This window comes from Phalangium opilio, unplaced genomic scaffold, assembly GCF_054372755.1.
Source record: "Phalangium opilio isolate 3A_F unplaced genomic scaffold, DU_Popi_V2 ptg000011l_1, whole genome shotgun sequence".
Lineage (NCBI taxonomy): Eukaryota > Metazoa > Arthropoda > Arachnida > Opiliones > Phalangiidae > Phalangium > Phalangium opilio.
Window position 1 is genome coordinate 6,904,652 of NW_028324147.1, and position 26,555 is coordinate 6,931,206.

A 26,555-nucleotide genomic window follows, 5' to 3' on the forward strand; every position below is an offset into this window, starting at 1 on the left:
CGATCGTATACTAATCTATTCCTCCAAACTGGACAATGGAATATCGACGAGGGAAACTTTATCGGGCGAGATGAATTCGCCAATGGAAACGCTCTATTCGTCTTCGACCTAACTCCCGATCTCAACGGTAGTTCCGGTGAAAGTTTCAACCTTATAAAGAATGGGAGTGTGCGATTGGAATTAATTTTCGGGGAATCACTGCCGTCTACGGTTAGCGTGATTTACTATTCAGAGTTTCAATCCCTGATTGAAATTGATAAAAACAGAGCCGTTTTATTCGACCAAAGTTCGTAAGAACCGCGCCAGGGGGCCAGCCCGCGCTCGCGAGTCGAGTACATATTTGAAATCGCGCGCGCGAGTCACGTACATTTGAATACGCGCGCGTCCGGAAACGCGTTCAAAATGGACACTCAACAACTTGAACGAATATTAAGACGTGATCGCTACACCAAGAATCTGTTTAGAGGGATATTCCCAGCGGATAAACTCCCAAAGACCGTTACAACGTTTCCCTCATTATTCATCGTGAATACCGATACGTCGAGAGGTCGCGGAGAACATTGGACAACGATCTACATTTCGAGGAAAAAGAACACTGAATTTTTTGAAAGTTACGGCAACCCACCTGATGTGTTTAAATTTAACGATTTCGTGGAACGAAACAGCCTAACTGTGACGTACAATTCGCGTCAATTACAAGGAGAATCTAGTATAACATGCGGTGGATATTGCGTCTATTTTTCCCTCTATCGATGTCGAGGAATTAAAATGTATAAAATAATAGAGAGATTCTCTACAAACAAAAATGTAAACGATCGTATGATTGTGGAATATATGTATAAGAATTACTCAATAAATTTGTCTTAAAATTTTTTATTTTGTATCTTTATGACCATGGGCGAGTGTAGAAACACCGTCATCTAAAATGAACCTCTTGTCGTCGCAAGGGTTAAGACATAGTTTATTCTGTCTCACCGTTGTTAAAACATGTTTTTTGCTCACGATTCGAGTCATTTCAGCTACAGTCAACTCGCGATTAAACAAGCAGTCGCGGTACTGCTCGTGTCGAACATTCTTCTTGACCACACGCTTGCATACACCTTTACAAGTCTTCTTCTCGCCCTTTGCAGATAATATACTGTACATTTTGGGTCTTAGACCACAAAACTCTTCGATCGGTGTACCATCTAGCTCGTCTTTGAATTTTCCGAGTTTTTTCTTGTTCGCTTCACTGAAAAGCGGGTGATCGCGAGGGTAACCAGAAAAATCGTACATGTCCGCTTGGGCGGCGAAATCGGCGTATAGGTCGGGGGTTTCGATGCAGTACGTGAGGCTGTCTGTAATTATAAGATGGATTAGTTTAAAATCGAGTAAACACCTTAAAAACCACTTACCAGTATCTGTGAAAAGTAATTTCGCGCTCTCCCCATATCGTCTCTGGATTACATCGTAATGAAATTGGTACATCAGAAGTTTTGATAAGTCCAGAATAACGAACCCCGTGTAGATGGGGCGGTTTAGGATCAACTTCTTTTTCGTCATGTGAATACCGACCAATTGATTGTGAAAGATGGTAAACTTCTCAAAGGCGGGAGATGAGGCCTTTTTAACCGCCTTCTCTGGTGTTGTAACTAGTTTGAAATCCTGACGATTTCTCAAGTTTTCCATAGTTTTACCTGAAAAATTATTTTCATTTTTATTTTTTTTAATTTTGTAAATTAAGTTAATTACGTACCAAAGACGGCATTGTTCATTAATTTATATAGATCTTTTTCGAAATCGTCTGTTGCTAGTTTTCTTTTCTCCGTATTGAAGTTAATATATTCCTTCAACCAGGCACCCTGTTCGAACTTCAAAATCCGATGAATCTTGGTGATCTTTAACCCCTTTGATACGTAATACTTCAAGTTACGGTAGTGAACTACGTATCGTTCCTTATTGAAAAGGTTGGGGACTAATTTCGGTAGCGATTCCTTGATTTTTATGTTGAGCGAGGTCATCTGGTCCTTTGAATATTCGGAGAGCATCTCGGGTTTGATTGTCATTGATTCTGGTGCCAATGGGTAAGAGTTATGATCGTCGTGCAAGTCCTCCGGGTATTCGAGGTCCGCCTCAACTATGAAACCTTCTGGTGAGGTGTCGGAACAACGTAGAATTTCGGTTTCAGAGTCCGGAGTTGGTTCAATCCATCGGAAGTTCTTCACCGGTAGGGCGTCGCACATGACAGTACCGTACAAGTTGTTACAATCTATGAATGCTAGTTATTAGTTTGTTTCACTGATTTTAATCTAAAATTTCTTACCAAGGTAGCAGATGTAACTACTAGGCTTCGATTCGTCGTGTGATTCTAGATATTTGTTGTTAGCTGCTGCAAACCGATGACTTATCATCGAGACACCTCCCCTAATACCCTTTTCGATGAATAGGTGCATATCCTCATCCAAAAGAAGGTCTAAGCGTACCTTCGTTTTACACAGGGCGGCGCTCCATGCAAAACCTGGTAGGGTATAAGCATGGGCCGGATCGAGTCGATAGGATGTCATACACATTTTGCGGAAATTGTGGAACACATCGGCTAGAAGGAGTGTGTCGGACAACACGTACAGATCGTGATACCCTCCCAGATTTTGTATGTTAAAAGATTGCCACACGTTTTGAGCGTGGGCGTAATCTTCCTGGGCCAAGGGTTCGTCAGTGAGGTCGTTATGGAAGCACTCAATTGGTGGTAGTTGCCTCTCGTCAAAGCGCTTCTCCGAATCCATGTAGGTGTACGGGTAAACACCCTTCCTAAGAAGTAACTTGACCTCGTCTGGGTTGAATACAGAGTTCAACAATGGGAATTTCGCCGATCCGCCTTTCGACACATTCGAAACAAGTGTCTCGAGGGACGCCGGTAAGAACCGAATACTATCCACAAAACGTAAATTCCCTAGTGTGAATGAAATGTACGTTTCACTGTTGGACGCGATACAGTCAATCTTCTTGTTTCTTATCAGGGCGATTTGCTGCATGATAAGGTGGGCGTCGTATCTGTTGGCGTTATGTAATTAGCATTCAGTTATAATTATAGATTACGGTTAATTACCTGCTCAAGTTATGCATCACGACTGGGATGAATTTAGGCGCTTTTAACTTCAGATTACAACTCTGACATGCGCACCCCCTATACACTCCGGTGTAGTGGTCGTGGTCACGTGTTTTGACCATCTTTCCAATGAATGGTTCTTCGCAAACGTAACAGTGCGTTGAAGTATGGAATGCGATTTCTTCATCCGCAGAAAGTTGCATGGGAATATTTTCCTTCAACATTTCGGCGATATCGTCGGCTTCACCCAAAAGCATTTTCAGAAATTTCAAAGCTCCATCTCCCCCTCTGTACGTCTCATGCTTGACGAGATTTCCTGCGAATAATCAAATATGTTAGATAATAGGACACGTGATTCACGGTTTTGAACTCACCAGTTGGACCAACAATAGCGTATGAAAACCCACACGCTACGTGTAGCGCTAATGTCGTAGTTGACGACAGTGTCGAGTCCGGCAGACACGTTGAGACTTTTGGTAGAAGAGATTCGAAATCAGCAACGATGATATATGGAACCTGTTTATGTAAAAAATATTATGATATATCCCACGTTAAAATAAAACGTTTCTCGTATATTACCATTTGATTCCATCCAAAGTTTTCGAATTTTAAAACTGGTTTATCGTGAGGCATGATAACGCGTTGTGGATCGTGCACATTACACTCTCGCACATGGTTATTGTGTACTTCTTCCGTGTTGCTTCTCTTCAAGCAATACCGACAATAATAGACTGTTCCTTTGTGTTTCGTGAAGTCGCTTAGAAGGCGACTAAGGTGTCGGATCAATACATAATGTTTTGATTCACCATTTGAAACCAATAGCAAATCAATTTGTCGCGCTTCGGGGACTTTTTTCTCACTCACGTAACGTGGGAAATACCCCTTTTCATACGCGAAAATATTGATGGAGAGGTTATTCTTTTCCTCGAAGGTCTTAAGTTTATATGAGTCCAACTCGAAGGGGAATGTAATGCCGGACACGTTCAGTTCGTCCTCATATGGTCTATAATGAGTGATTCGACTAGGTGTATTCATCGCCGGGTGTATTTTTGCCAAAATTGACCACAAGAAACACTTGTTGTCGAGTGGGTCCTCCGGGTTAACGTTCACTGTCGCTTTTTTATTTTCAATTACGGGTGGTAATTGAAAATAGGTTCCACCAACAAGGGGTAGATATTGGATGATGTTGATTTGGACGTATAGAATACAGTCCAAAACCCAGCCACTCCCCATCGATTCGAAATTGTTCATACTTTCAGCTATTTTCTCCCGACTTAAGTCTTGCTGTCGGGGAATAACTTCCGGTGTTAGCGTTGCGTGTGTGAACCCGCGGAAGTATGGACTAGTTTCGACGTCTGTACCCGTATTCCCGAGTTCCCGCGTGTATCGCGCACGCACCACCATGTACCATTTTATTCCTCTTTTTTCCAAAAGTTTGTTTCTGAGGTACGTTTCCAGTTTATCACGATGTTCATTTAAGAACAATACGGGATCTGTAACCCCTTCCGGCGCGGTAAGTCGAGCTGAAAAAATCGCGTCCTCGAGCGCGTTAATTTCCTCGATTTCTGGTTCAGGTGGGTTAACCGCGTTTTGTTGAACCTCCCAATTGTCCATGAATTCATTTATTCCCGCGTCATCTTGAGACGAGAGTTCATCCTTTTGTTCATCCTCCCATTTCTCCATAAAGGTGTTAAGTCCTTCGTCATCTTGAGAGAGTAGGTTATCCGGATCTAAACATACATTTAATGTAAGTTTTTCAACTGAAGAGGGTAGGGTTTCCGAATCAAGTCGTATTTTTTCATCTAAATTAAATATAAACTTACCATTTTCCAATCGACGCTTTTTCGGTATTCCCACCAACGTGGGTGAAGCGGCCCTCTTTACGGGAGAATTTGGCGGGGTAATACGGTGCGACGGTCCGGGTTGTGGTGACGCTTCCCGCGGGGGGTTTAAGTTTACCCCGGGCTCATCGTGGTTAAAACGCCGTTGGTGTCGAGTCAGCGCATCGCGACGCGTAAATACTTTACCGCAGAAGTTACAATTAAATTTCACATTACCGTGTTTACTACGAGTGTGTCGGTCTAGGCTCCGTTTGCAGCTGAAGGTAGCTGTACATTTCTCGCAGGGGAACATCTTGAAGAGTGATCTATTCACTCGTGTAACCCCGTTTTATTCTAGTTGGCTTATCTTTGTATGATTTCCCCGGGTTTCGTTGACTTGGCGCCGAGTTTGTGGTATTTTCCCACCAGCTCCGCGCGTAGATTGTATTTCCCACTACACGTCAAACCCCACGTGACTTTTTAAACTTAGCATGTGAACGCTTCAACCCCGAATGTGTCTAATCAAAAAACTAATATTATATCAAATCTTAGAATTATTTTTATTTCAAACAACAATAAGTGAATTTTTATTTATTTTCAATCTATTTGTGAATATACATCATCTTGGTGTTTATACAACCATTCAGAATAAAGTATACATTTAGATAGGGCACATACATATTTCCCATTTTTAAAAATTGTCTTATGACCCACCAAACAAGTGATCATGGGTCCATGCTCGTCGATATCGGATGCTTTGGGACACCCCACACCATTTAAGTCAATAACGTCTCGGTGAATTATATTTAAGAGAAAAAAACACTTTTCTTCGCCTTTACAAAACACCCTTTCGTATCCTTGGACAGCTTGAGATAAACATGCCTCCAGTTTGTTATATGACGTAACTCCGTGATTCCAGGGGAGACCGTGTAAATTGTGGCAAATCCATCGGTTTTGTTGTTTGGCCTCCTGCGAGAGTTCCTGATCCGAGTATGGTGGTTCAAAGGACCATGATGCTACCCTCGGCGTTAGTTCGACCGTTGTTGCAGCCGCTTCCTTTACAATTTTCTCTCGTCCACCCACCGTTGATCGACCTTCCAAGAATTCAAAGTCAACGACGATTGAGTTTTTAAACCTAGGATGAGCATATGGGTTATTACTATTCCGGGGTGATGAAATGTAATTGTGTTGTTAAGTACTTACATGGTACTTGCTGGTCTCCTTCTTCGTCCTTTCTACGAACTTGAGGTTGGAATGATTTTCTACTTTGCCTGGTCTGACTATTTATACGGCCATTCAATTCTACGTCATTGTAGCTTTAACTTGGGGGTGAGTAATGGGTTTTCTGGGGCGCCACATGTTGCAACTGGGTTTGAGAATATTTTCCCGTGGCACTCTTTCCGGGGTATTACCCCCCCCCCCCCACAATAGGTTTCACACATTGGGATTTCCCTCATTCATTCGCCATTTTATTAATACGGGGGAAATTAATGGCTCGAATTTTAATCTAATTAACATATTGAAGAGTCGTTTATTTCTTGCATTATAATTGACCTTATCTTCATATGGTATTATATGCACTATGCACCCTGAGAAGCGAACGCGTTTCATTTCAAATAGAGTGTTATCAACCTTTGTCTATATTGAATTTTATGGTATATAACATACCACTACTGTATTGATTTATTTTTCTCCGAGATATCCCCGTTATCTTATCAGCATTAAGAAATTCATTTTTAAACTACACTAGAATTGAACTGATCTGAATTCCAATTTTTTATTTTTCTTATCCCTTATCTTATCTTAGTATTTGCGATAAAATTAAACTTCTCGAAAGTTCCAGCGTCACTGGCGCCATCTGCTCCCCCCTCGCACCACCCGCACCACCCGCACCACTCTGCACCACTCTGCACCACCCACCACTTGCACCACCCCTGCCTTCCACAGTGCTTGGGCTGGGAGACTCTTATGAACCCTACTAGGGTCTAACCCTCTATCCTATCATTATACAAAGCGGCCTGAACTTTTATTCAAAATATACAGGGTGTTTCTAATAAGTCTGCATACCATAAATTAAAAGGGATGTTCTTTGGGTGATCGATTTTGAGTCGAAAAAATGAAAACACTGAAATCATAACTCGAAAACAGTGTCCCTTAGGTCAAAATGGAGATAGAAGTTACATTTTCGACTCAAAATTGCTCAAAGAACATCGACATATCAGAAACGCCCTGTATTCTGAAATCTATACATCTATACTGAATTTCCTTCAACGTCCGTCGGTATCCTTTGCTCGACTGTTTTGCTTAGATAAACCATTTTATACAAAAAATCTTCTGTTAAAGTTGCATTTCAAGATTTTTCCGCACGCTTTTTATATGTTATTTATATTCGACGAGAAAAAAGAAAATAAGAAGCCTTGGTCTCAACTTGGTATGGTTTTACATGCATACTTAAGATGCTTAACTAACCGTGCAAACACAACTGTAGTATAATCCTCATTTTTAGCCACGTGATGTCTTTGAAGAAGAAGAAATAGATATTGCATGTGCACTAACGGGTTAGAGAAGGTTAAAGAAATCCCAGTTTCTTAACTTTAACCTCGCTTCAGTGTTGCCAGTAATTTGTTATAAGAGCATCTCCTGAATGCAGGTTTGGAACTGACTCGAACGGAATACTACAAGCTTTTCAGTCTGCTGTAGATAGCTGTTGAATTTGCAGTCACAATTGAATGGCATACTATGTTACCTGAAGAAATTGTTAGGGTTCAAATGTTTTGAGTTTTATCTGCGGTAATAGTGTTTGGTTTGAATAGTTCAACAAACCGTTTGCAAAGAAAGACTTTTTATCAAAATCTTATTATATTAAAAAAAATTTCTTTGGTTTCAAACCGGAAGTAAAAAAGCCAAATATGAGAGTGCGAGTTCAGATATTGAAAATTCTCTTGCTAATTTTAACGACATTGTTTTGAGAAATTAGAATTCGTGTTTATAGTTTTCACTTTAAAAAGTTAAGTCCCTCCGTTATGAGACGTTTTTAGGTAAAAATTCGAAACTTGACCTCTGGTTGCTACTCCAAGGTATTCTATGTTTACTTACTCCTAGTAATTTCCTACACTATCTTGAAATTTCCCTTACAATTTTCAATATTAAGATGCAATTGGCAATTAAACCAAAACCAAAACCAAAGTCGCAATATTTGATATTTACATTTGATGTAGCCTTTAAACTCGCTGTACGCTGAATCTGACAGGGTTACGTGGAATAAATCCATGGTGACCATTAGAGTATATAGAAAAGGAAATGGCGCGCCAGGAGTTGGCGGGATTCAAATTGGATTAAGGTGAGGGAGGTATGGGGTGGGGAAAGGGGGAGGAAGCCCCTGTAAAACATGCATTTCGTCGCTATATATCAGCAGATGATGACGTTATGAATTATGCACGGGTTACCCCGAGAAAACTACCTTCTTCTTATACGCCTACCGTTCGTATTTTTCTCACCATACAACTTTTTTCCCATGCATTGAAACTCTAGGGGTGTGAGTTTTTGGGCTTTTTAAGACTTACGAAAATTAAGATTCCTGGCTAGCTTGATTTGAACCCGTAAGGTTGGTCTTACGGAAACGCAACTATAACTTAAGATCCTGAAATGTAAGTTGAAAGGATATTTGCTACTAGCACGTATCCATATATCCCCTGTTATCAAACTCAACCTATAGGACGGGATATCATAGTAGGTCCTTGCGTCTATTCTGTTCCGGGTTAGAGGTGAAATATTTAAACGAAGATGGCGCATTTCTTCTTTCATTTCCAACGCCGGTCACAGTATAAAACATTGGTCTTAATAACTAACATATAATAAACTCTTGCAGGGATCGATGTAATTTTAGAAGCAGGAATAGAGAACAGGGTAATTTGGGCGCGCGTCAAAGTCCACGACCACCTTCCTCAGGACGGGAGGGGTATGAAAGAAGAGCCGGGTCATAACGAGAGAGGTAAAAAGGAATTACGTATTTTTCGCCGTTCCCGTCAGCAACGTCATCAAAGCGTGGTTTAAGTGAACCAATAAGATAATTTAAACCTTTCGTTACGTGTTGGAGGGAGGGGCTCTATACTGGGCTATGAGTCGGACTGAAGTAAATACTAACCGTTCTCCATTCCTGCTTCTAAAATTACGTGGATCCCTGACTCCTGCTGGTAGTACTTTTCACGTTATAAGGTTCGACGATGCGGCTTGCTCGTCTTGTTTTGATTCGTCTTAGACGCGTTGATTTCCTCGCCTCTCTTCTTTCTTTCTGATTCGATTAATAATGAGAGAGTCTTGGGCCGCGCATAGCCTAGTTAGCTAGGCCTATTTCTTCCCTTTTGCCCATATATATAACATATTGGCCGGAAATTCTCGCTCGGATCATGGCGGCCTTTTTTTTTTTTTTTTTTTTTTTTTTTCGCTAACGCAATCTCGATTGCAACCTTTTCTTTTCTTAGTTTCTTTCTACCGGGTTCCTTATTCTAGTTTCTTGTGTGTGTGTGTGTGGGAAATTGGCCTTCTTACTTTTCGGGATCTCGGCTAATTGAGCCGATTTTCTTCCTCGTTTCTTCTCTCTTTCGTTTCGTGTATCGACCCTGATTTATTAGGCTTACCTTGTGCTTATCCATAGATACCAGCAATATATATATATATATATATATACATGTGTATACACAATCGATTCGGGGTCGAGACTCTAGGGAATGCCAGTCTTAAAGTATTAATGCATTTTCGTTAAGACGTTTTTCGAGATGAAGGTTTATCTACCTGAATTCAACCTTAAGCTGTAAAGATTCGCTTACATCAGATACTGTTTACCTAAAGGCCCATTCAGGTTTTGCTCGCTTAATTGACCATTTCAATGTAACTAAGAGGGAAAGACAACGGGGGAAAGTTTGCCTTACAACTCTATTAAATTTGGCGCCTGCGCGGTAGTATTTTTGTACAGATGGCACCACCTCGTTATCTTCTTTTCTTTAGCCATAGCTCACTCGATCATGTCTTAATGACGAGTAATCGAGTTAGCTACGGTTTAGCAGACGATATATGAGAAGTTTTCTAGGATTTTTGACGGTATTTGTCATTTTGGATGTTCGGCTATTTTAGTGTTCGAAAGTACTTGCTCAAATATCACCGTATATGCGACTCGTTTAGATCGTCTGCTCTCGCGTCTGAACAGGAAAAAACGTAATTAACGAGGCGACCGACGGAAACTTGAAAATTTACTCCAGTCCGAACGAGCCTTTAAAAACCTTACATGAATATTAAACTTTTGATTGAAATTAATATTTTCCAAGACGAAGATATTCATATTTTTAATTAATGCGCATGGGCAGAGTGGAGTTAAAGATATTTATTGCATACCTCGTTTAAAAATCAGTTTATTACTCCTCTGCCTAGTGTGCATGATCTCTTGATCTGCCTCGTGAATACCTTAATATTTACTCTAGCTTATCGTATAGTTTTTCACGTACTGTCTTACTCTTAATGATGCTATACTTATTGGCTTTTGTATAGCGACTCTTATTTCAACCTCGTTGAAATTTGGTGGGCCTTTTGCCATTACGCCTATTCCCAATTGGCTAGCCTACTGCATAATTTATACTCGGTTTTTTCTTTCTTTAGTACCTAACGATGACGGTCACGTGACCAAATAAGCCTAATGTAATATATAACATAGGTGGTATACACCCTATAACGAATCCAAAATAAGTTTAGTTGCATTTTCATCATTTTCCGTTCAGCATGGGTTAGCAAGTTGGATATGTTTTTTGGTTTGTATAGTACAGTCTATTCAATATAGTATGCCATCAAGAAGTCATATCTAGTTTATTAGGGATACTGTATAAATTCGCCACATTTCCAGCTTTATCTCCAGTCCAAACGTAGGTCCGGACTCCGGAGTTAATCCCCGCCTCTAAATTACAAGCAGCATCTCATTGGTTCTTGAAAACTCACGTCAGCGCGACGCGAATGACGAAAATTACGTATTTTCCGACGAGGAGAGGCGAAATAGCCCGGCCTCCTTTTACGTCCCGGTCCCCCCTTGTATTTTGAAAGGGGGACTGGCATAACTATGGCACGCGAATACTTGGGCATCTTACTCCCTCTCTCTAGTAAACTAGATATCACTTCTTAATGCCATTGTAGTTATACGCTCCTGATAGCGAACCATTCTGTAGCATAGATACGGTCAACCTAATTGGTAATCGAATATCGCAGATGGCCGTGGGACCATTCCAGGACTCTGGTTAATACAAAATGTAGTCCCTATTCCCACGCTATTCCCATAGGGTATTTCGTGAGGGTAGTAGTGGTATGGGATCAAAGTTCATTCCACTATGAATATCCAATCGTAATGAACCAATTTATGAACTACTTTCACCTTTAAAGCATTGAATATTCAAACTGAAACGTTGTTACTTTTATAAAAGAGGATATAGTCATGTTTGAGGTATCCAAAGTATGGCCCCGAATAGACCGTTCCGTTAAGTACTTGAAGAGAAACCAACACACAGGGGCGAGGGCGTCATTGGGGTATCCTCCAAGAGCCAACACCAGACGTAGCCCGAGTTCATTACACGTGGGATGCTTGCCGACTCGCACTGCCTCTAGCGGCGCTTCTTGGTGCGAGGTAAGTAACCCAAGAAGGTGACCACCCCCGCCCCTGTGGGGTTTTCTCCTCTTCTGCAGTTAATGGAATGGTCTGTTGGTTATTATGCGGACATAGGACCCCTATTCGGGTTGTACTGTTAGATGGGGGATAAATTGAGGGTCGAACTTACATCGTAAAAACCTCGTTAGGCCTAGAGGGCCTGGCCAATTCTTAATTAAATAGACTTATAACGAGGCCTCGGTCTATCCCCGCTGTCTTCTGATCTGTACCTTCTTTTGTCTCCAGCTTCAAGGTTCCCCTTAGGTTGTCTGCTACTGCACCATGCCTTTTTTTTCAGACTGCCCCTAAGGCTATTTCTGGGGAAGAAATGAGGTTGGGGTCTTCAGGCAGCTTTTGTTTTAGTCCAAGAGTAAATTGACTAGGAGTAGGAACTCTATAGTTGTTAACGGCAAAATTTCCGCCTAAGATTACGTACGAGACTTGGGCCGTGGTGACGTCAACAATATCCTCCCATATTAGTTTCGTCATTATCGCGTCATATTTTTTTTTCTGGCTTAATAGTCTGCTACTACGAACTTTCTCGTGTCGTCACACCCTCCTATTTCTTGCCTCGGTTTTTGCGACCATATTGGAGGTCGTCAGCTCAGGCTTTACATTAGGATACCAATATTGACGTCACGCCCCCGTAGGTAGTCACCTCTCAGTACCACTCTATGAACTTTCTCTTGACGTCATACCCTCCTATCTCTTGCCTCGGTTTTAGCCACCATATTGGAAGTCGTCAGCTCAGGCCGTACAATTTGGACTACCAATATTGACATCACGTCCCCGTAGCCCCTCCCCTCTCTACCTCTCTATTGTGTTGCGTTAACTTGCGGAAAATTATTAGCTTATTATGAAAAATATTTAAATATCTGTTCTTTAACAATTCCGTTCATATATTATAAATAATCTTTAATCTAAAAAATAATAATTTTCTCGAAACCATTTATTTCTTGGTTTAAAAATTACTTGTTTTAAAATTTTGCTTAGATTGAAGTTTAACATAAATAAACCCTATACATTCAATAGCATTGTTCAAATCTAATCCTTGAACGAATGTTTTTGTGTTCTTTAGCAATTAAGCGCGCTGAAAAGGCTTAGCAGAGCCGATAGGAGTGCATAGAAGGATTATTTTTAGAAGAGTGGATGTATACGAAAGCGGCTTTTGCGCGCTGTATATAGGAAACTTGATAATAATGGTGGTTGTGGTGCTGCTGGAAAAGTTAGTTTTGAGTTTTGTTTACATTTAGAAGGGAGGCACAGGCACTCGTATCTCGGTCCTATCACCCATACCAATTTTGGCTGGCTTTTACCCGAAAATGCGAAAACCCTTTGAAGTATGTATACAGGGTGTTTGTGAAAAGTCCATCAATAATGAAAGGGCGTATTTATTGGGCCATTTTGAGTCGAAAATGTTCTATGACATTTTGCCGTCCGAGCCACGGTTTTAGAGTTATGATTTGAATATTTTAGGGATGACCCCTTCATTAAATTAGCGCTATCTTTAAATTTCTTAATTAAATTTAAGGGGTCATCCGTAAATTACTCCAATCATAACTTGAAAACAGTGGCCCGGACGGAAAAATGTCATAGAACATTTTCGACTCAAAATGGCCCAATAAATACGCCCTTTCATTATTGATGGACTTTTCACAAACACCCTGTATACTCACTCGTTCATGAGAGGCGCTACCGCCGTTTGTTAGTTAATTCGTGTGGCGCCCTTTCTGGAAAGTCAAGGGTCCGCTCCAAAGCGGATGGAGAATTGAGGAGTAGAAGATAACAGCTTGCTGCAAGGCATATTGGGACTCGAGTTCTAGCTTCCTATTACCTGCTGAAATATATACATAAGAATGTGATATGCTTATGATGCTTTAAAGGGATACTTAGGAATAGAAATTTTTTACCTCTCCGAGTGACGGTGACGTCACGGAGAGGTATTACACTGGACGTCTCTGTCACTGCGTTCGCAGTTGCAAATCGGAGCAAACGTGTTCGCAGAAAGCAATATTGGCTTCTACTCCATTATCATCGTTAGGGTTACGAAGTACGCGGCGATCGGCTAGGCTTACTAGAAACGTCTAGCCTCCAAAGGTTCAAGCAATTGCGGGTTTTCTTGTTATTTATTGTGAATCAATCACATTATATACCCTAAATTTCCAAAAATTGTTTAAGAGGCATACACTTGAATTTAAACGTCAACAATAGCCATGTTTAAAATGATTTTAGGAATAAAGTTTCTTGAAACGATTTAACCATAATTAAGGTAAATTAATGACGATTAAAATAATTAACATCAATTATATTTATTTATTTAAGAATAGCCTCTTAATTGCGTCTTGACTCGGAGAGGTTTATTTTGGTTTCCCAACTTGTTCTCTTTTTTTTTTATCGAAAAGACGTATAAAATAGTGAAAATATCAATTGGAACCATGTTTCTATCAACAATATCAAAAAAGATACGAGTGCAATTAAGTTTCTTAATGGACACTACGCGTTAGGCTTTGCCGCTAAGCCCTGGAAAGTAACCTTATTGGATGAATCCGTCAGGTGGTGCTAGACCTCCAATAGGGGTACTTCCCAGTGCTTCGCGTTAAGCCTAACTTTTAGTCCCCATTATGCAAGCTTAATTGCTCTCGTATCTTCTTTAATATTGTACTTAGAAACATGGTTCCAATTGATATATATTTATTATTTCATACGTTGTTTCGATTAAAAAATAAAATATTCTAGGCCAGTGTATCCTTTTAAATCCGTTCTTTGTTTGCAGTTTGAAGTAGGGGATATTTTGCCATTGGAAATAATGGATATTTATTTTTTGTGACCCCCATATCTGCAACGTCCATCTATAAAGGGGAGGGGGGCTACTTTTTTTAAAAAAAATGGTGAGCTAGCCCTACTTTTTCTTTTATTTATTTTGAGATTTTGGAATTCATCCGTATTTCAAATCAAAATAGCGAGAGCATCAGCCCTTTTTCTCTCTCGCTTTGACTTTTTTGGATATTTCTTTTTTTATTCTTTTTGAATATGGAATATGGAAATGGGGTTGAAAACCTTTGGGGGTTGGGTTGCTTCTCCCCCCTCCGCCAAGTGACCCCACGTTGAGGGACAGAGTGCGTTGGAGAGAGGGGTGTTATATATTTGAACTGGATGCAAAAAGGTGAGGATTTTCTAGAGCCCGTTATAAACGAGGTTGCCCCATTTTTTCACTATGATGGAATGACTTTGAAATCCTGGAATCTGCCCTGGTTCGTTTCAGAGGCAGTGTTCAATGTTGCTTTTTAACGAAACGTGGTGGGAAATAAGTTGAGGTGTTGAATGTAGATAGTGTGTATTAAAGGTGCTAGAGAAATTTTTTCACCCTTTTAATATTAATATAGTAATAATCTTAGCTTTGTCTACGAAGTGATGTCCACACTAAGCCTTGGCTTATTTACAGGTGGGTTTCTTTACAAAAATGCCTAGCCCCCGTGCCACAGCTAACCAATAGTGCCCTTTACTAACTATTACCGCTAACCCCATCAAGTTTTAATTGAACGTAGTAACCCGTTAACACATCGGATTAGAACTCCTTTAACAAGGACCCCTTTACAATTTGTAGAGGGGTGGTGCCTAGCCCCCATGCCACAGATAACCAACAGCGCCCTTTACTAACTCTTACTGTTAACCTCAGAAAGTTTTGATTGGAAGCAGAAACCTGGTAACACAACGGATTAGAACTCCTTTAACAAGTATGGGGAGATAACTTGCAAACTCTACGCGTAATTAAGGGTTTGTTCCGTGGTTTTTATTCACCGTGTGCCAGAGTACGGGATCGAACCTCTTGGTACTATAGCAACTGCAAGACGAAACGAACCCCAGCTTCCTAGTTAAATTAAACTGCGCCACAGTATCTCTATCGGGTTTGGTTTAGACTTTTAGTGAATGCATCTGAATCGAAGAGAACTACAAGGTTTTCAGTGTATTGTAGACAGTGTTCGAATTGCACTCTTATGACTGTCAACGCTTGCCTGCGCGCTGTCCATTTGTGTTGGTATGGATTTTTAGTTCTGCACTTGAAAGTTTGAAAGATAGGTATAGTGAAAAAGTTGTTTTTGGTATTTGATGCTTTTAGGACAATATATTTAATACAAAGAATAAATGATAAAATAAGTAAAAGCGGACTCGGTGGTAAGTGATTAATAGGGAAAGCAATTGAGGTTGAGTTACCACCCGAGGACCTGTACAGTGGGTTCTATGGGCTATTTTGAGTCGAAGCTGTTCTATGACATTTTAACCTAAGGGCCACCGTAAATGAGTAATCGTCAATTGGAGTGTTTCGTAACATAAAAGCTTATTTGCTTTCAATTCAATTTTGACCGATATTTTTTTTTTTTTTTTTTTTTTTTTTTAAAGAAAAATAAACGTTTGTCTGGATTTTTAGAAATTTAAATTTTCCTTTTCAATTTTAAAACTATTCGTAGAATAGATAAAGCAGATTAAATTTAATCTTAAGTCTGGAAAAATATTTTCCATTCTTTCTCTTAGACAAAATTTGAATACATTGAGGTCACGGCTAGAAGCAGCAGTTCAAACATTTAATATATATGCTTATGCCTTAGCGAAATCAGTATTCAAGCGCGATTATATTACATTCATACCAGCAAGTCAATATTCTTTGATCTTTTAGGTGGAATCTTATTTTTTGGTCTTTTCTTTCTTTTCTTTTTATTCATCTTCTCATAGACGTTGGTTGTAATAAAGAGGGTCTCTTTTTTTTCTTTGGGGCCCCCCCGGGAAGTGGGACCATAGGGTGCTCCTATTGGAATAGTATAGCTCATTCTTTTTATATATACGGCGGTGCATGGAGCTCAATTTGAGAACGACCCCGGGTATAAATCCTTGTTGGGCCCTTCTGGCCGAATGAGGGATGGTTCCTCTTTATATATATAGTCTCTTGAACCTCTTTTTTTTGGCGCGCTCCTTTTCGCGCCATTTTTTTCTCTCTCTCCCCCCTCTATCCTCTCACGCGCTACCTCCCTCCTCATCTTCTCAGTTCTATTTGGACTTTGGCACGTGCCTTTCCATCAGCGCGCGCTACCTGCCCAGATGGATCACGGTTTTTCTCCCACGCCTCCTGAGGACCTTACCGCCCCCTACCCTCCCTCTTTCCGCGTGCCATCTTGGAAGAAACTTGGGAGGATCACTCTATACCTTATACCTTCTGGGAGTAGGATTCTGTTCAGACTATTTAGAGTTGATTTTTTTTTTCTTTCCCCCTGACCGATATTCCCCCCTTCTTGCTTAGGCTAAAGGTTAATTATAAATAGGAGAGATTTGTTTTGATATTTTTAAGTTATTAGTCTCAAACCTTAATTTTAATGGGGGCAAATCGTAACTGAAAAACCATAAAGACAAATGTAGGATATGGGGAACCAGTGTACTAAATATTAGTGAAGTCAGTTGAAAAGTTATTCTATAAGGAAGGGCTATTTACATTTCTGTCCGCCATTTTTCAAGATTGTGGCGGATTTGCAAAATATTTCTTGATGCGTTCCTACTACTTAAGAGTAACTTCCCTGCAAAGTTTCAACTTTCTAGGTAAAGTGGTTTAGTCTGGGCGTTGATTATCAGTCAGTTAAGACTTATTAATATAAATATAGATCTAAGATTAACTTTGATTTTATTATAATTATATTCTTAATTATTAACTAAATTTAAATACCAATAAAAACCATTATACTTTGAAATTCCACTAATGAATCGATCTTAATTGACCTTGAAAGATACCTTTTGTAGCCCGGAGGAACCCTAAAAAAATCTTAAAAACTACCAAAATACCGACCAAAAAATGTATCAAGAACATATTAGAAAAGCACAAAGGCTCAACTCGCGTCTCATTAATCACAGTAATAGAATAACTTAATTAACCGCACGTAATGAATTAAGTATTAAATTAACCAAGGTAAGAACCTGTGAGGCCGTAAAAATACAAATTCTTATTTCTAAGGTAATACTGATATGCACGGAGAAGCCATCTTATAGGGGATAACTCCCTGTGTATTTTCCCATAGCCCCTGTAGAAATGTTTTCCCCACCGAACACCCGCGTTCATTGGCAAAACCTCCACCGTAGTCTATGCTATAAATAAATTCAAAAATGACTTTTGCGAAAAATTATTAATAATTTAAGGACAAAAAAGCGGGAAAATTTAGCAATAAATCATTACGAGGCGAGGGAGAGTTTTATCGCCCTTTTCCCGCCCTGTATAAAGTTCCGATATATTTTGATCGATTTATCTGATTAATTTCAATTGATTTCCATTCGTCATTATGGCACCGCGGAGAAATGACTAATTGCTTTGGAGCACCCCTTTTTTATGCTGCTCTCTTCTTTACGCTTGCGAAATTTGGCGGGAATATAGCACGTGTAGTTATATTTTTGGCGCCAACTTTTATATATATGGGAAAATTGGCGGGAACTGAGTTCTGTGACATAATAATTTTGGCGCGTGTTTTTACGTAACAAAATTAGATCTTATCAAGCTCGTGAACCTTTGTTAATATTTTTGGAGAACTTTATTGGTTGGGAACAAGAGCGTTTGTGCGTTTTGGATTTAAAGCTTAAGTTGTGATTGCTCATGTTTTGAATCGAATTGGTCCTTGGTCGAATCAATCACAGATGGTAATTTCCTTCATTAAGGGGCCAGGCAAATTTTTGGGGCGTCCCTGGTGAAAATAAAATTTCTCTTCCGTTCATGACTCTGCATGCATCGGGGATACTCGTAGTATATTCAGGGTTCATACAAACCTGAAAAACCTGGAAAAATCAGGGAAATAAATAATTGACAAAAGCCTCAGGGAAATTTCAAATTAGTAAATTTCAGGGAAATCAGAGAAATTTGCGTCAAACAGGGGCCGAGTATGTTCGTGAACATACCCTCCATAGGATTAACATTACACTAAACTTTGGAGGCTCATAACTCTGGTTATATTAGAGATACGGGGATGTCCTTTGATTATGTAATAGTCATATTCCCCCCCCCCCTCCTTCGTTAACATTTGCTCCATAGGATACTCCATATACGGGAGAAACCTGGAAAGTTCAGGGAAATTTGTTTTCCAAAAATTGTATGAACCCTGTAATATGATCAGGAAACTAATCAATGAATGAAAGTTCATTACTGAAGGTTAAATGAATTTCGATTGTTTATTGGGCTGTTGTTCCGTATGCGAACTAGAATGTCCTTAAGATATCGTTTATATCGATGGAAACTAGTCTATAGGCGCGTACGTCTATGTCTATGTCCGTTTCTTGGAATGGGAATCTTATACGACCCCCTTGAACGCTTCACGATTTTTTGCGCCCTCTTTGGAAAAGAAATTCTTCTTTTTTTCTTTTCTGTATTTTCCCAGGAGGATAGAAGAACGTTGGCTGGCTATATGGCCTATAATTCCCTATACGTATATATATAGTTCTTTTCCTCTTTGAACCTCTAGTTTCGTTCCCTGACGTTAGCAGCTTTTGGCGTCCGCAACACACGCTATCCCAAGGGCGGGGGAAGCGCCCCCTCGTTGCACACCCACGCAACCACCTTCTATACCTCCGGTCGTTCGTTTCTATACCTTGCGTCCGTGCTGCTGGCAGCAGCGCGAGGAAATCAAGCGAAACACTCCCTCTTTCGCGCGCTCTGACGGCGACCATACCGCTAGTGTAGAGAGCGAGCCCGCGCTTTTACAATATCGCGCGGGAAATCGAGGAAAGACAGTGACGCGCGCGCGTTGCCAACGTTTTTGTTAAAGGCGCGAGAGTCACGAGAATAGTTAAAATCGTAACTCGTTCTATCTCCAACGCGAGATATTCAATTTGCGCGCGAAACATCTAGTTTTTAAAATCAGCGCGCGCGAGTTTCTCCGCTAGAGTGATGAGATACGCTCTTTAGAAGAAACAAAAAAAAGAAGCGGGAAATCTGAAGAAATCTCGGCGGGAAACCTTTTTGCGCGCGCGTTTCCGTGCCCATCCCCCTTTTCATATCCACCTACCACTACCAACCGTTCCTTGTTTTTTAGTTTTAGACTTGTCGTTGCTAGATGCTTAACAGGGGCTTCTTAATTAGTATCCGGTGGTCATTGGAAAGAGAAGGTTGTTTCGACAGTCCCGTTATTGAGTCTCTCTCAGGATTTAGGCGGGAAAAGTTTTCCTTGAAAACCGAGCGAGAATATATACACACCGTATCGGTAAAATAGAAGACTGGGAGAAATCGAAGGGCCTAAGCTCGGACGGGTCGGGTGTTGGGGCTTTCCGCTTGTGCGCGGCGCTGTGCGGTTTTTCTCTGGCGGAAATCTGTTGTAGAGATTTGGGTACACGAGTGAGGCGAGGCTTAGGTCATGGCTACGTCGGCGGCGGCTTCTGCCGCTGCCGGTAGGACCGCGTCCGTCGGCCATCTTCAACAACACTATCCTATGCAACAAGGGGGTACGGGTCACGACCCCAGAAGAATGGTCGCCGTTAACGCCACGGGACAATCTAGATTGAAACAACAACAACCCCGTGTCGGTGGTGGTGGTGGTGGTGAACGGTCCGATAGGTCGTCGTCGCATCATCGAGGAGGGACGCGTTACTTGGAAAGCGCGGGTTCTAACCGGACAGGAGCGCCGCCACCGCGAGCGTCGCCCAGGCGAGCCCCGACGTCGGGGGCGCCGCCCCCTCCACCGCCGCCTGTGCACGCTACTTCGTCAAGAGGTTATTCTCACCGCTACGTTACGGGAGTTGATTATTACTCCGAGGATGACGCCCCCGGTTGCTGTTGCTTGTCCAGTCTATGCAGGCATTGCGATTTCATTCAGGTTTGAACATAACACACCCCTGCCCCCTCTCCTCCTCCTCATCCTATTACTACTCTATTCTATAAAGCGCGCCAACAAATTTGGCGGGAAATGAAGGCACGCGCTAAAATGTTATTTGTATAAAAATCCAGGAAATAATTTCAGAGGGGGGAATAATAATCGTATGGTTTCTTTAAATAAATATTCTGATGATGTGAACGGGGCCAAGGTTAACTGTAAAAGAACGCCGCGGCCGTTCTGATTGACCTTTGACATTTTGGGAAGGAAAATTAAGCCGAGTAACTAAGTCTTATTAGATTCAATTCACGTTCCAACTATTAAGACTATTATACCTTAGAATATTGAGGCCATTTTAGTAATGTTTAGAAAAGGTAAGAAAATCCTCTATATTGCAAAATCTGCAAAAGGGTACATATTTTATATGTAAGTTGAGATCTCTTTGGCCTTTTTTTGGGGTAAAGATTCAACCTGTAGATTCAAAGACACAGTCGCTGAAAAGCAACATCCGAAAATACGTGACACACTCCTTTAAACATATCTCAAAGTCAAGAAGTCACAACTCCCAAGATAAGAAACTAAAATGATAAAAAATTGAGAAAAGAAATATAAAAATACCATGGGCCAAAGAGAGAAAAAAAATCCATACTAAATAAAAGATATACCAGTACCTAACCTTAGCTGCCAGTCACTTTAACACGAGAGGTGCGATACTTGACAATTATTCATTGATTTTAAAGAGCTAATCAAGTTGCAGTCGTTTGACCACCTTGCTGACCAGTAAACATTACCATATTAGTACCAAAGGCAATAAAAGTTGAATTTTATAGTTATATTTAAATTTAATTTTTTTTGTACGAAGTATCCGACACCTCTTTTCTATACCTGTTACCTCGCGCACGGAGAAGTCTATAAAATTTCGCACGTGACTTTAGTTTAATCCCGTTCATTTTATAAGAATGAATAGGTAGGAAGCTGGGGTATGTAGATTATTCAAGCCGTAACCTTATACGCTTTTTCTCTTTCAACCTTGATTGAGAGATCGTTGTCTGAAATAAGTTGAACCGTATAGTCGGGTAGTGTGATGTACTTTGTGAAATTCGAGGCGGAGATATTGAGATAAGAAAGAGAAGAAGACTCGTAGAAAAGAGATTGGAAGGAAGGAAAGCGGAGAATGATGTCTGTGGAAGGGAAAAGGGAAAATACCCCTTAACCCTCTCCCCCACAGGTATGCATACAGGTAACGGGAATCGTTGCGTAGCCAGCCTTTTTCTTAACGTATTTTACACTCAGATTTTGTGGGAAGGGCTAGTCTTAGCATTATGTGTGACGAATTTTACCTCGGGCCTGTGTTGCACCTTACCTCTCTCTGCTATCAGCCAATGAAATCGCAGTTTAGCTTTGGAGGGTTCATAAAAACCTGGAGAACTCAGGGAAAACTCGGGAAATAAATAGTTGACAAAAAAACTCAGGGAAACTGAGGATAATATAGAATTTTTAATAAAATTCAGGGAAAATTTGAGAGGTTTGAGTATGTTTGCTCTGAAGGGCTTGCTTCAACTATAAAAACCCACTCCCTTTGTTATTGTTATTACTCCATCTATGGGAAAACCTGGGAACCCAGGGAAATGTATTGGAAAAAAACCTGGAAAACTCGGGAAAATATATGGGGAAAATGTTTTTATGAACCCTGAGTTGGAAAGACGTCAGAATTGAGGCGTGACGGATAGTAAGATCTCAAGCCCAGGATAGATTAAATAGATTTAATTTTAGAAGTAGGAATGGAGAACGGAGTAATCTGGGCGCGCGTCAAAGTCCCGGACCCCCTTGCCCGGGACGGAGGGGGGTATGAAAGAAGAGGCGGGTCATAGCGACAGAGTTAAAAAGGAATCCCGTATTTTTCGCCGTCCCCGTCAGCAACGTCATCAAAACGTAGTTTAAGTGAGCCAATAAGATAATTTAAACTTTTCCTTACGTGTTAAAGGGAGGGGCTCTATACTGGGCTATGAGTCGAACTGAAGTAAATACTAACCGTTCTCCATTCCTACTTCTAAAATTAAATCTATCCCTGACGGGACACAATGATTCCAAGTAGCCGTATTTATTCCTGAATATACCTATAGTTCCTTTTTCTTTTTGTACGGACGCTCGGAGATGGTCTGGTCGATTCTTTCTATCGAGCAATTTCGGGTGTATACCAGAACGATAAAGCTGCGGGAGAAAAGAATGGGTGTTAGGTGAACTCGGAGATATTGGAAGAGACTAAAGGTGATGCTCTCTCCTTGCCGAAAGAAAGGGAATACAATTGAAAGTGCAATGTCTAGAGAGAGACAGAGAAAATAGTGTACCTTCCCTATAGCTGATATTGTATGGACGCTCTTTCTTATATACCTTTATCTTTTCTAGGCATATATCTTTAATTTTATTTGGTTATGGATCCTGAGCTATAGTAGTAAATGATAATGATCATGTCGTTAGTTTTCTAATAGCGAATTTCATTGGACTGCTCGGGGAGTTCTCTTGGAGTGCCGTGAAAAGTTTTTGTGTCCATTGGTAAATAGAGTTCACATTTTTCTCGGATTTACGCGTCTTCCATTGGTCGCCCGCATGGCCTGAGTTCCAGGCTTCGAAATAAGGATTTTTACCAAACTGGGCCTCCAGACTAGGGTCGACCCCTTCAACCCCTTGTGTCTTGAATAATTGAACTAGTACAGTACCATGGGCAGGGATTTTTAACAAACTGGTCCTCCAGACTAGGTCCACGGAACAGTGCCCTTTACCCAATCTATTTACGTTGTAATTATTAAAGTAGACCTTGGGACCAGTAAGACATGGGTTTGAATTTAAAAAATTGGTATTACGAATTAATAAACTGGTTTTCGACTTAGTAAACTTACAAGTCTAATTTCAAAGCCGGCAAGGAACCCATCTGTATAATGAAGACAGATCGGTACTGATCGCTCGGTAAATCAGAGCACTATGGTTTTGTCGGGGTCCATCTGAGAACGATTTTGTCAGTGTGATCTCTATGAAATTCGTTATACGAATATCATAACCCTTATTTTTTGATCGTGCTATTTCATCCCCTTGATCATATTTCTAGACTTGACCTTAAAATTGTCGTAGAAAATCCGGGTTTTTTTTTTAATTTTAAATAGGTATATTTAATTTTTTTAACTTGGTACGTACTTGTGTTCCCTCGGGTCAACTCGGACTGGTCGATGTTGAAAAACAACACCCTGTATAGGGATTAAATTCGGGGATTGCCGGAAATAACACTAGGCCACATGAAGGGGTATCCCTCTTCTCCTCCGTTTGTTGCTTCAGAAGAACCCTTTCACGTATCCCCCATCTTAGATCTTTTCCCTTATTTTTCAACAGGGTTCGTACGGAACCTGGATAAGTCAGGGATATGAAAATTAGGGGAAAAAGTCAGGGATAAGTCAGGGATTTAAACGTTTTTCCCTAAAGAGTCTGGGATATGTCAGGGATTTCGTTTAGTATATCAAACCATGCTTCGAGCAATGATAAATATGGTCCCGGTGTGGGGAAGTGGACTCTGGTAAACACCTTAAAATGGTCAGGGATATTGCCAAAATTTGGTCAGGGATAACCTGGAAAAGTCAGGGATTTTCAATGTAAAAATTTCGTACGAACCCTGTTCAAGGAATTCCCTTCGTTTTTTCTTCCTTGAATTCTTCCCTATTTCTTTTCTCGGTCAAGAGGAGGTTTATAGACGAATTCGAATTCATCGCATTCTTCCTTCATCCCTCAGCATCTTCCTTCTCTCCCCCGGGACCACCTCCCTCCCTCCCATGCAGCATCTTCCATGGGGTGCCGGCAAGAGAGAAAGAAAGACACTTTTCTAAAGAGAGATTCATCCTACTTTCACTCAAACTCCAAAAATGAGAAAAAGAGGGAAAACTATATATATACTTGAAATCAAACTTAAAACCAGTAGAGTTTAAAAGGATACTTAAATAACCCCAGGAATTTTGCGTCAGAAATAACTACACGCGTAGAGGTGCTCAGTTCACCACTCTTCCCTTTAATTTGGGATTAAATACAATTTCTGTCACTATGAAATTTTGAGATGGATGCTGGGTACTTTTGAATTAAGTTCGCGACTTCTCTGTCACTTCTATAATTTCCTTATTTTATGTGCGCTTCTCTTTTTATAATTTCCTTATTTTTTTCTGCGCGTTTCTTCTATAATTTCCTTATTTTATTTGCGCTTCTCTTTTTATAATTTCCTTATTTTTTCTGGGCGTCTCTTCTATAATTTCCTTATTTTTTTCTGCGCGTCTCTTCTATAATTTCCTTATTTTTTTCTGCGCGTCTCTTCTATAATTTCCTTATTTTTTTCTGCGCGTCTCTTCTATAATTTCCTTATTTTTTTCTGCGCGTCTCTTCTATAATTTCCTTATTTTTTTCTGCGCGTCTCTTTTTATAATTTCCTTATTTTTTTCTGCGCGTCTCTTTTTATAATTTCCTTATTTTTTTCTGCGCGTCTCTTCTATAATTTCCTTATTTTTTTCTGCGCGTCTCTTTTTATAATTTCCTTATTTTTTTCTGCGCGTCTCTTTTTATAATTTCCTTATTTTTTTCTGCGCGTCTCTTTTTATAATTTCCTTATTTTTTTCTGCGCGTCTCTTTTTATAATTTCCTTATTTTTTTCTGCGCGTCTCTTTTTATAATTTCCTTATTTTTCTAATAGTATTAAAACTCAATTTTAGCGTAAAAATACTATTTCTTCGTATGACTTTCGTAATTAAACGATTTGATAAATAGGGTCAGTATGCATAACTTTGGACACTTTTTGCATAACCTTGAATAACTTCCGTTGCTTATATGTTAGACTCAAAATTAAAAAAGCAATGGAGAGAAGCATTCTTAAGACACATTCTCACAAGTTTTCAACTTTTTAAATGGAATACATTTTTCACAAAGTAGAGTTCCCCAAAGGCCGAATTCGTGCTCAACTTTGGACACTTCTATGTAACTTTGGACGCCCCCTTCCTAACTTTGGACACCCCTTCCTAACTTTGGACAGCGAAAAAAGGGTGACTTGGGGACGCATTTGGCGAATCACAATTTCAAAAGTTAAAATATAGGCTTAGGCCGACCTAGACGTATGCCTAAAATATATAAAAAATCAGAAATTTCTTTAAAACAAACTTTATTAAATATGGGGCTACTTATGTAGGTTTTTATGTATATAGGGCCTAGGCCTATTTTGGCGCGCTGTTTGCCGCGTAACAATTTTAACAAACTGAGGACGTGTCCCTTATTGTTTTAAACTCTAAAAAAGGCTAATATCGCGAGTTAATTAGTGTTAACAAACGGAGAAATCGGCCAGCATGAAAGTGTCCAAAGTTAGAAATTTGCCCAGGTGTTTTTAAAGCTGAATATTTCGTCGAATTTCCCGCGTAAGACAGTGTTTAAAATACGGATTATGAAGCCAAAAAGTTGCTCTTTCGAATGGTTTCTAGTTTGTTCAGGTATGATTTCTCTAATTTTCGTCAAACCTTATTTCCCGGGACCAAAGGGTTGACCCCCGTCAAATTTGGCCGTAATTTAAATGGACGAGTTTGGGGAGTGGGCTAATTTGGCTCATAACGTAGTCGGATGTTATTCTACGACTTTGAAGTATTTTTTTCTAAATTCCTCACATTCTAAGCTTTAAAATAAGCTATTTCATTATCAATTTGACGCATCCAGTAATTAAATATGATTTTTATAATAAAAGTGTCTAAAGTTGCAGCTGTCCAAAGTTAGGCACACTGACCCTAGTTCTTAATACAATGACAGTTAAAATACTTGATAGAGCGTTTATGTATGCCTTTAGCAAAAGACTAAACTGGCTGCTCTCAGTGGGAAGTTTTTACGTTTTTCTAAGGTTGAAATGTATCGTATATGCTAGAGGCAAGACTATAGTATTGAAGAGATGGAGAATTTAACGTTTTTTTCCTCTTTTCCTCTTTTTCTTTCTTTTTCTTTTCCTGGATTGGGAATTGGAAATCTCTCTTCGATTGCGAGGGGTTAGCCCCAGTATTTTTAGGTTTAGTTTTTATTTTGGCTATCTTCATATTTTTTTAGAGTGACGTCTCAAAATGCTCCAAGCTCTGCCCAAAAACCCAGCCTTC

At 40.1% G+C, this 26,555-nt stretch overlaps 4 protein-coding genes across 5 annotated transcripts in view; 1 reads left to right on the forward strand and 3 right to left on the reverse strand.

Moving 5' to 3' along the window:
- Window positions 1-26,555, forward strand: part of LOC149710142 (transmembrane protein 47) — a 94,741-nt gene that overhangs the window by 25,205 nt on the left and 42,981 nt on the right. The window contains exon 1 of one of the 2 annotated variants that reach the window (XM_089859622.1): window positions 18,970-20,412. The exons of the other annotated variant lie outside the window; for it this stretch is intronic. Coding sequence (XP_089715748.1) covers window positions 19,954-20,412 — 459 coding nt within the window. The 5' untranslated portion in view covers window positions 18,970-19,953. Of the gene's footprint in view, window positions 1-18,969; window positions 20,413-26,555 lie in introns of those variants that run through there. 2 annotated transcript variants of the gene reach the window in all.
- On the reverse strand, window positions 858-4,274 carry LOC149710144 (uncharacterized). The gene is made up of 7 exons (XM_089859396.1): window positions 3,665-4,274; window positions 3,460-3,601; window positions 3,086-3,401; window positions 2,303-3,030; window positions 1,736-2,248; window positions 1,395-1,676; window positions 858-1,337 (listed from the first exon to the last, which is right to left on the reverse strand). Exons 1-7 carry the CDS (start codon window positions 4,118-4,120, stop codon window positions 874-876), a joined length of 2,901 nt encoding a protein of 966 aa, XP_089715522.1. The 5' UTR covers window positions 4,121-4,274; the 3' UTR covers window positions 858-873.
- On the reverse strand, window positions 4,192-5,223 carry LOC149710145 (uncharacterized). Its single transcript, XM_089860733.1, has 3 exons — window positions 4,909-5,223; window positions 4,250-4,815; window positions 4,192-4,200 (listed from the first exon to the last, which is right to left on the reverse strand). The coding sequence occupies exons 1-3, from the start codon at window positions 5,216-5,218 to the stop codon at window positions 4,192-4,194; spliced, it is 885 nt and encodes a 294-aa protein (XP_089716859.1). The 5' UTR covers window positions 5,219-5,223.
- On the reverse strand, window positions 5,503-6,127 carry LOC149710146 (uncharacterized). Its single transcript, XM_089859419.1, has 2 exons — window positions 6,109-6,127; window positions 5,503-6,040 (listed from the first exon to the last, which is right to left on the reverse strand). Coding segments are annotated over exons 1-2 (540 nt in total). The 5' UTR covers window positions 6,111-6,127.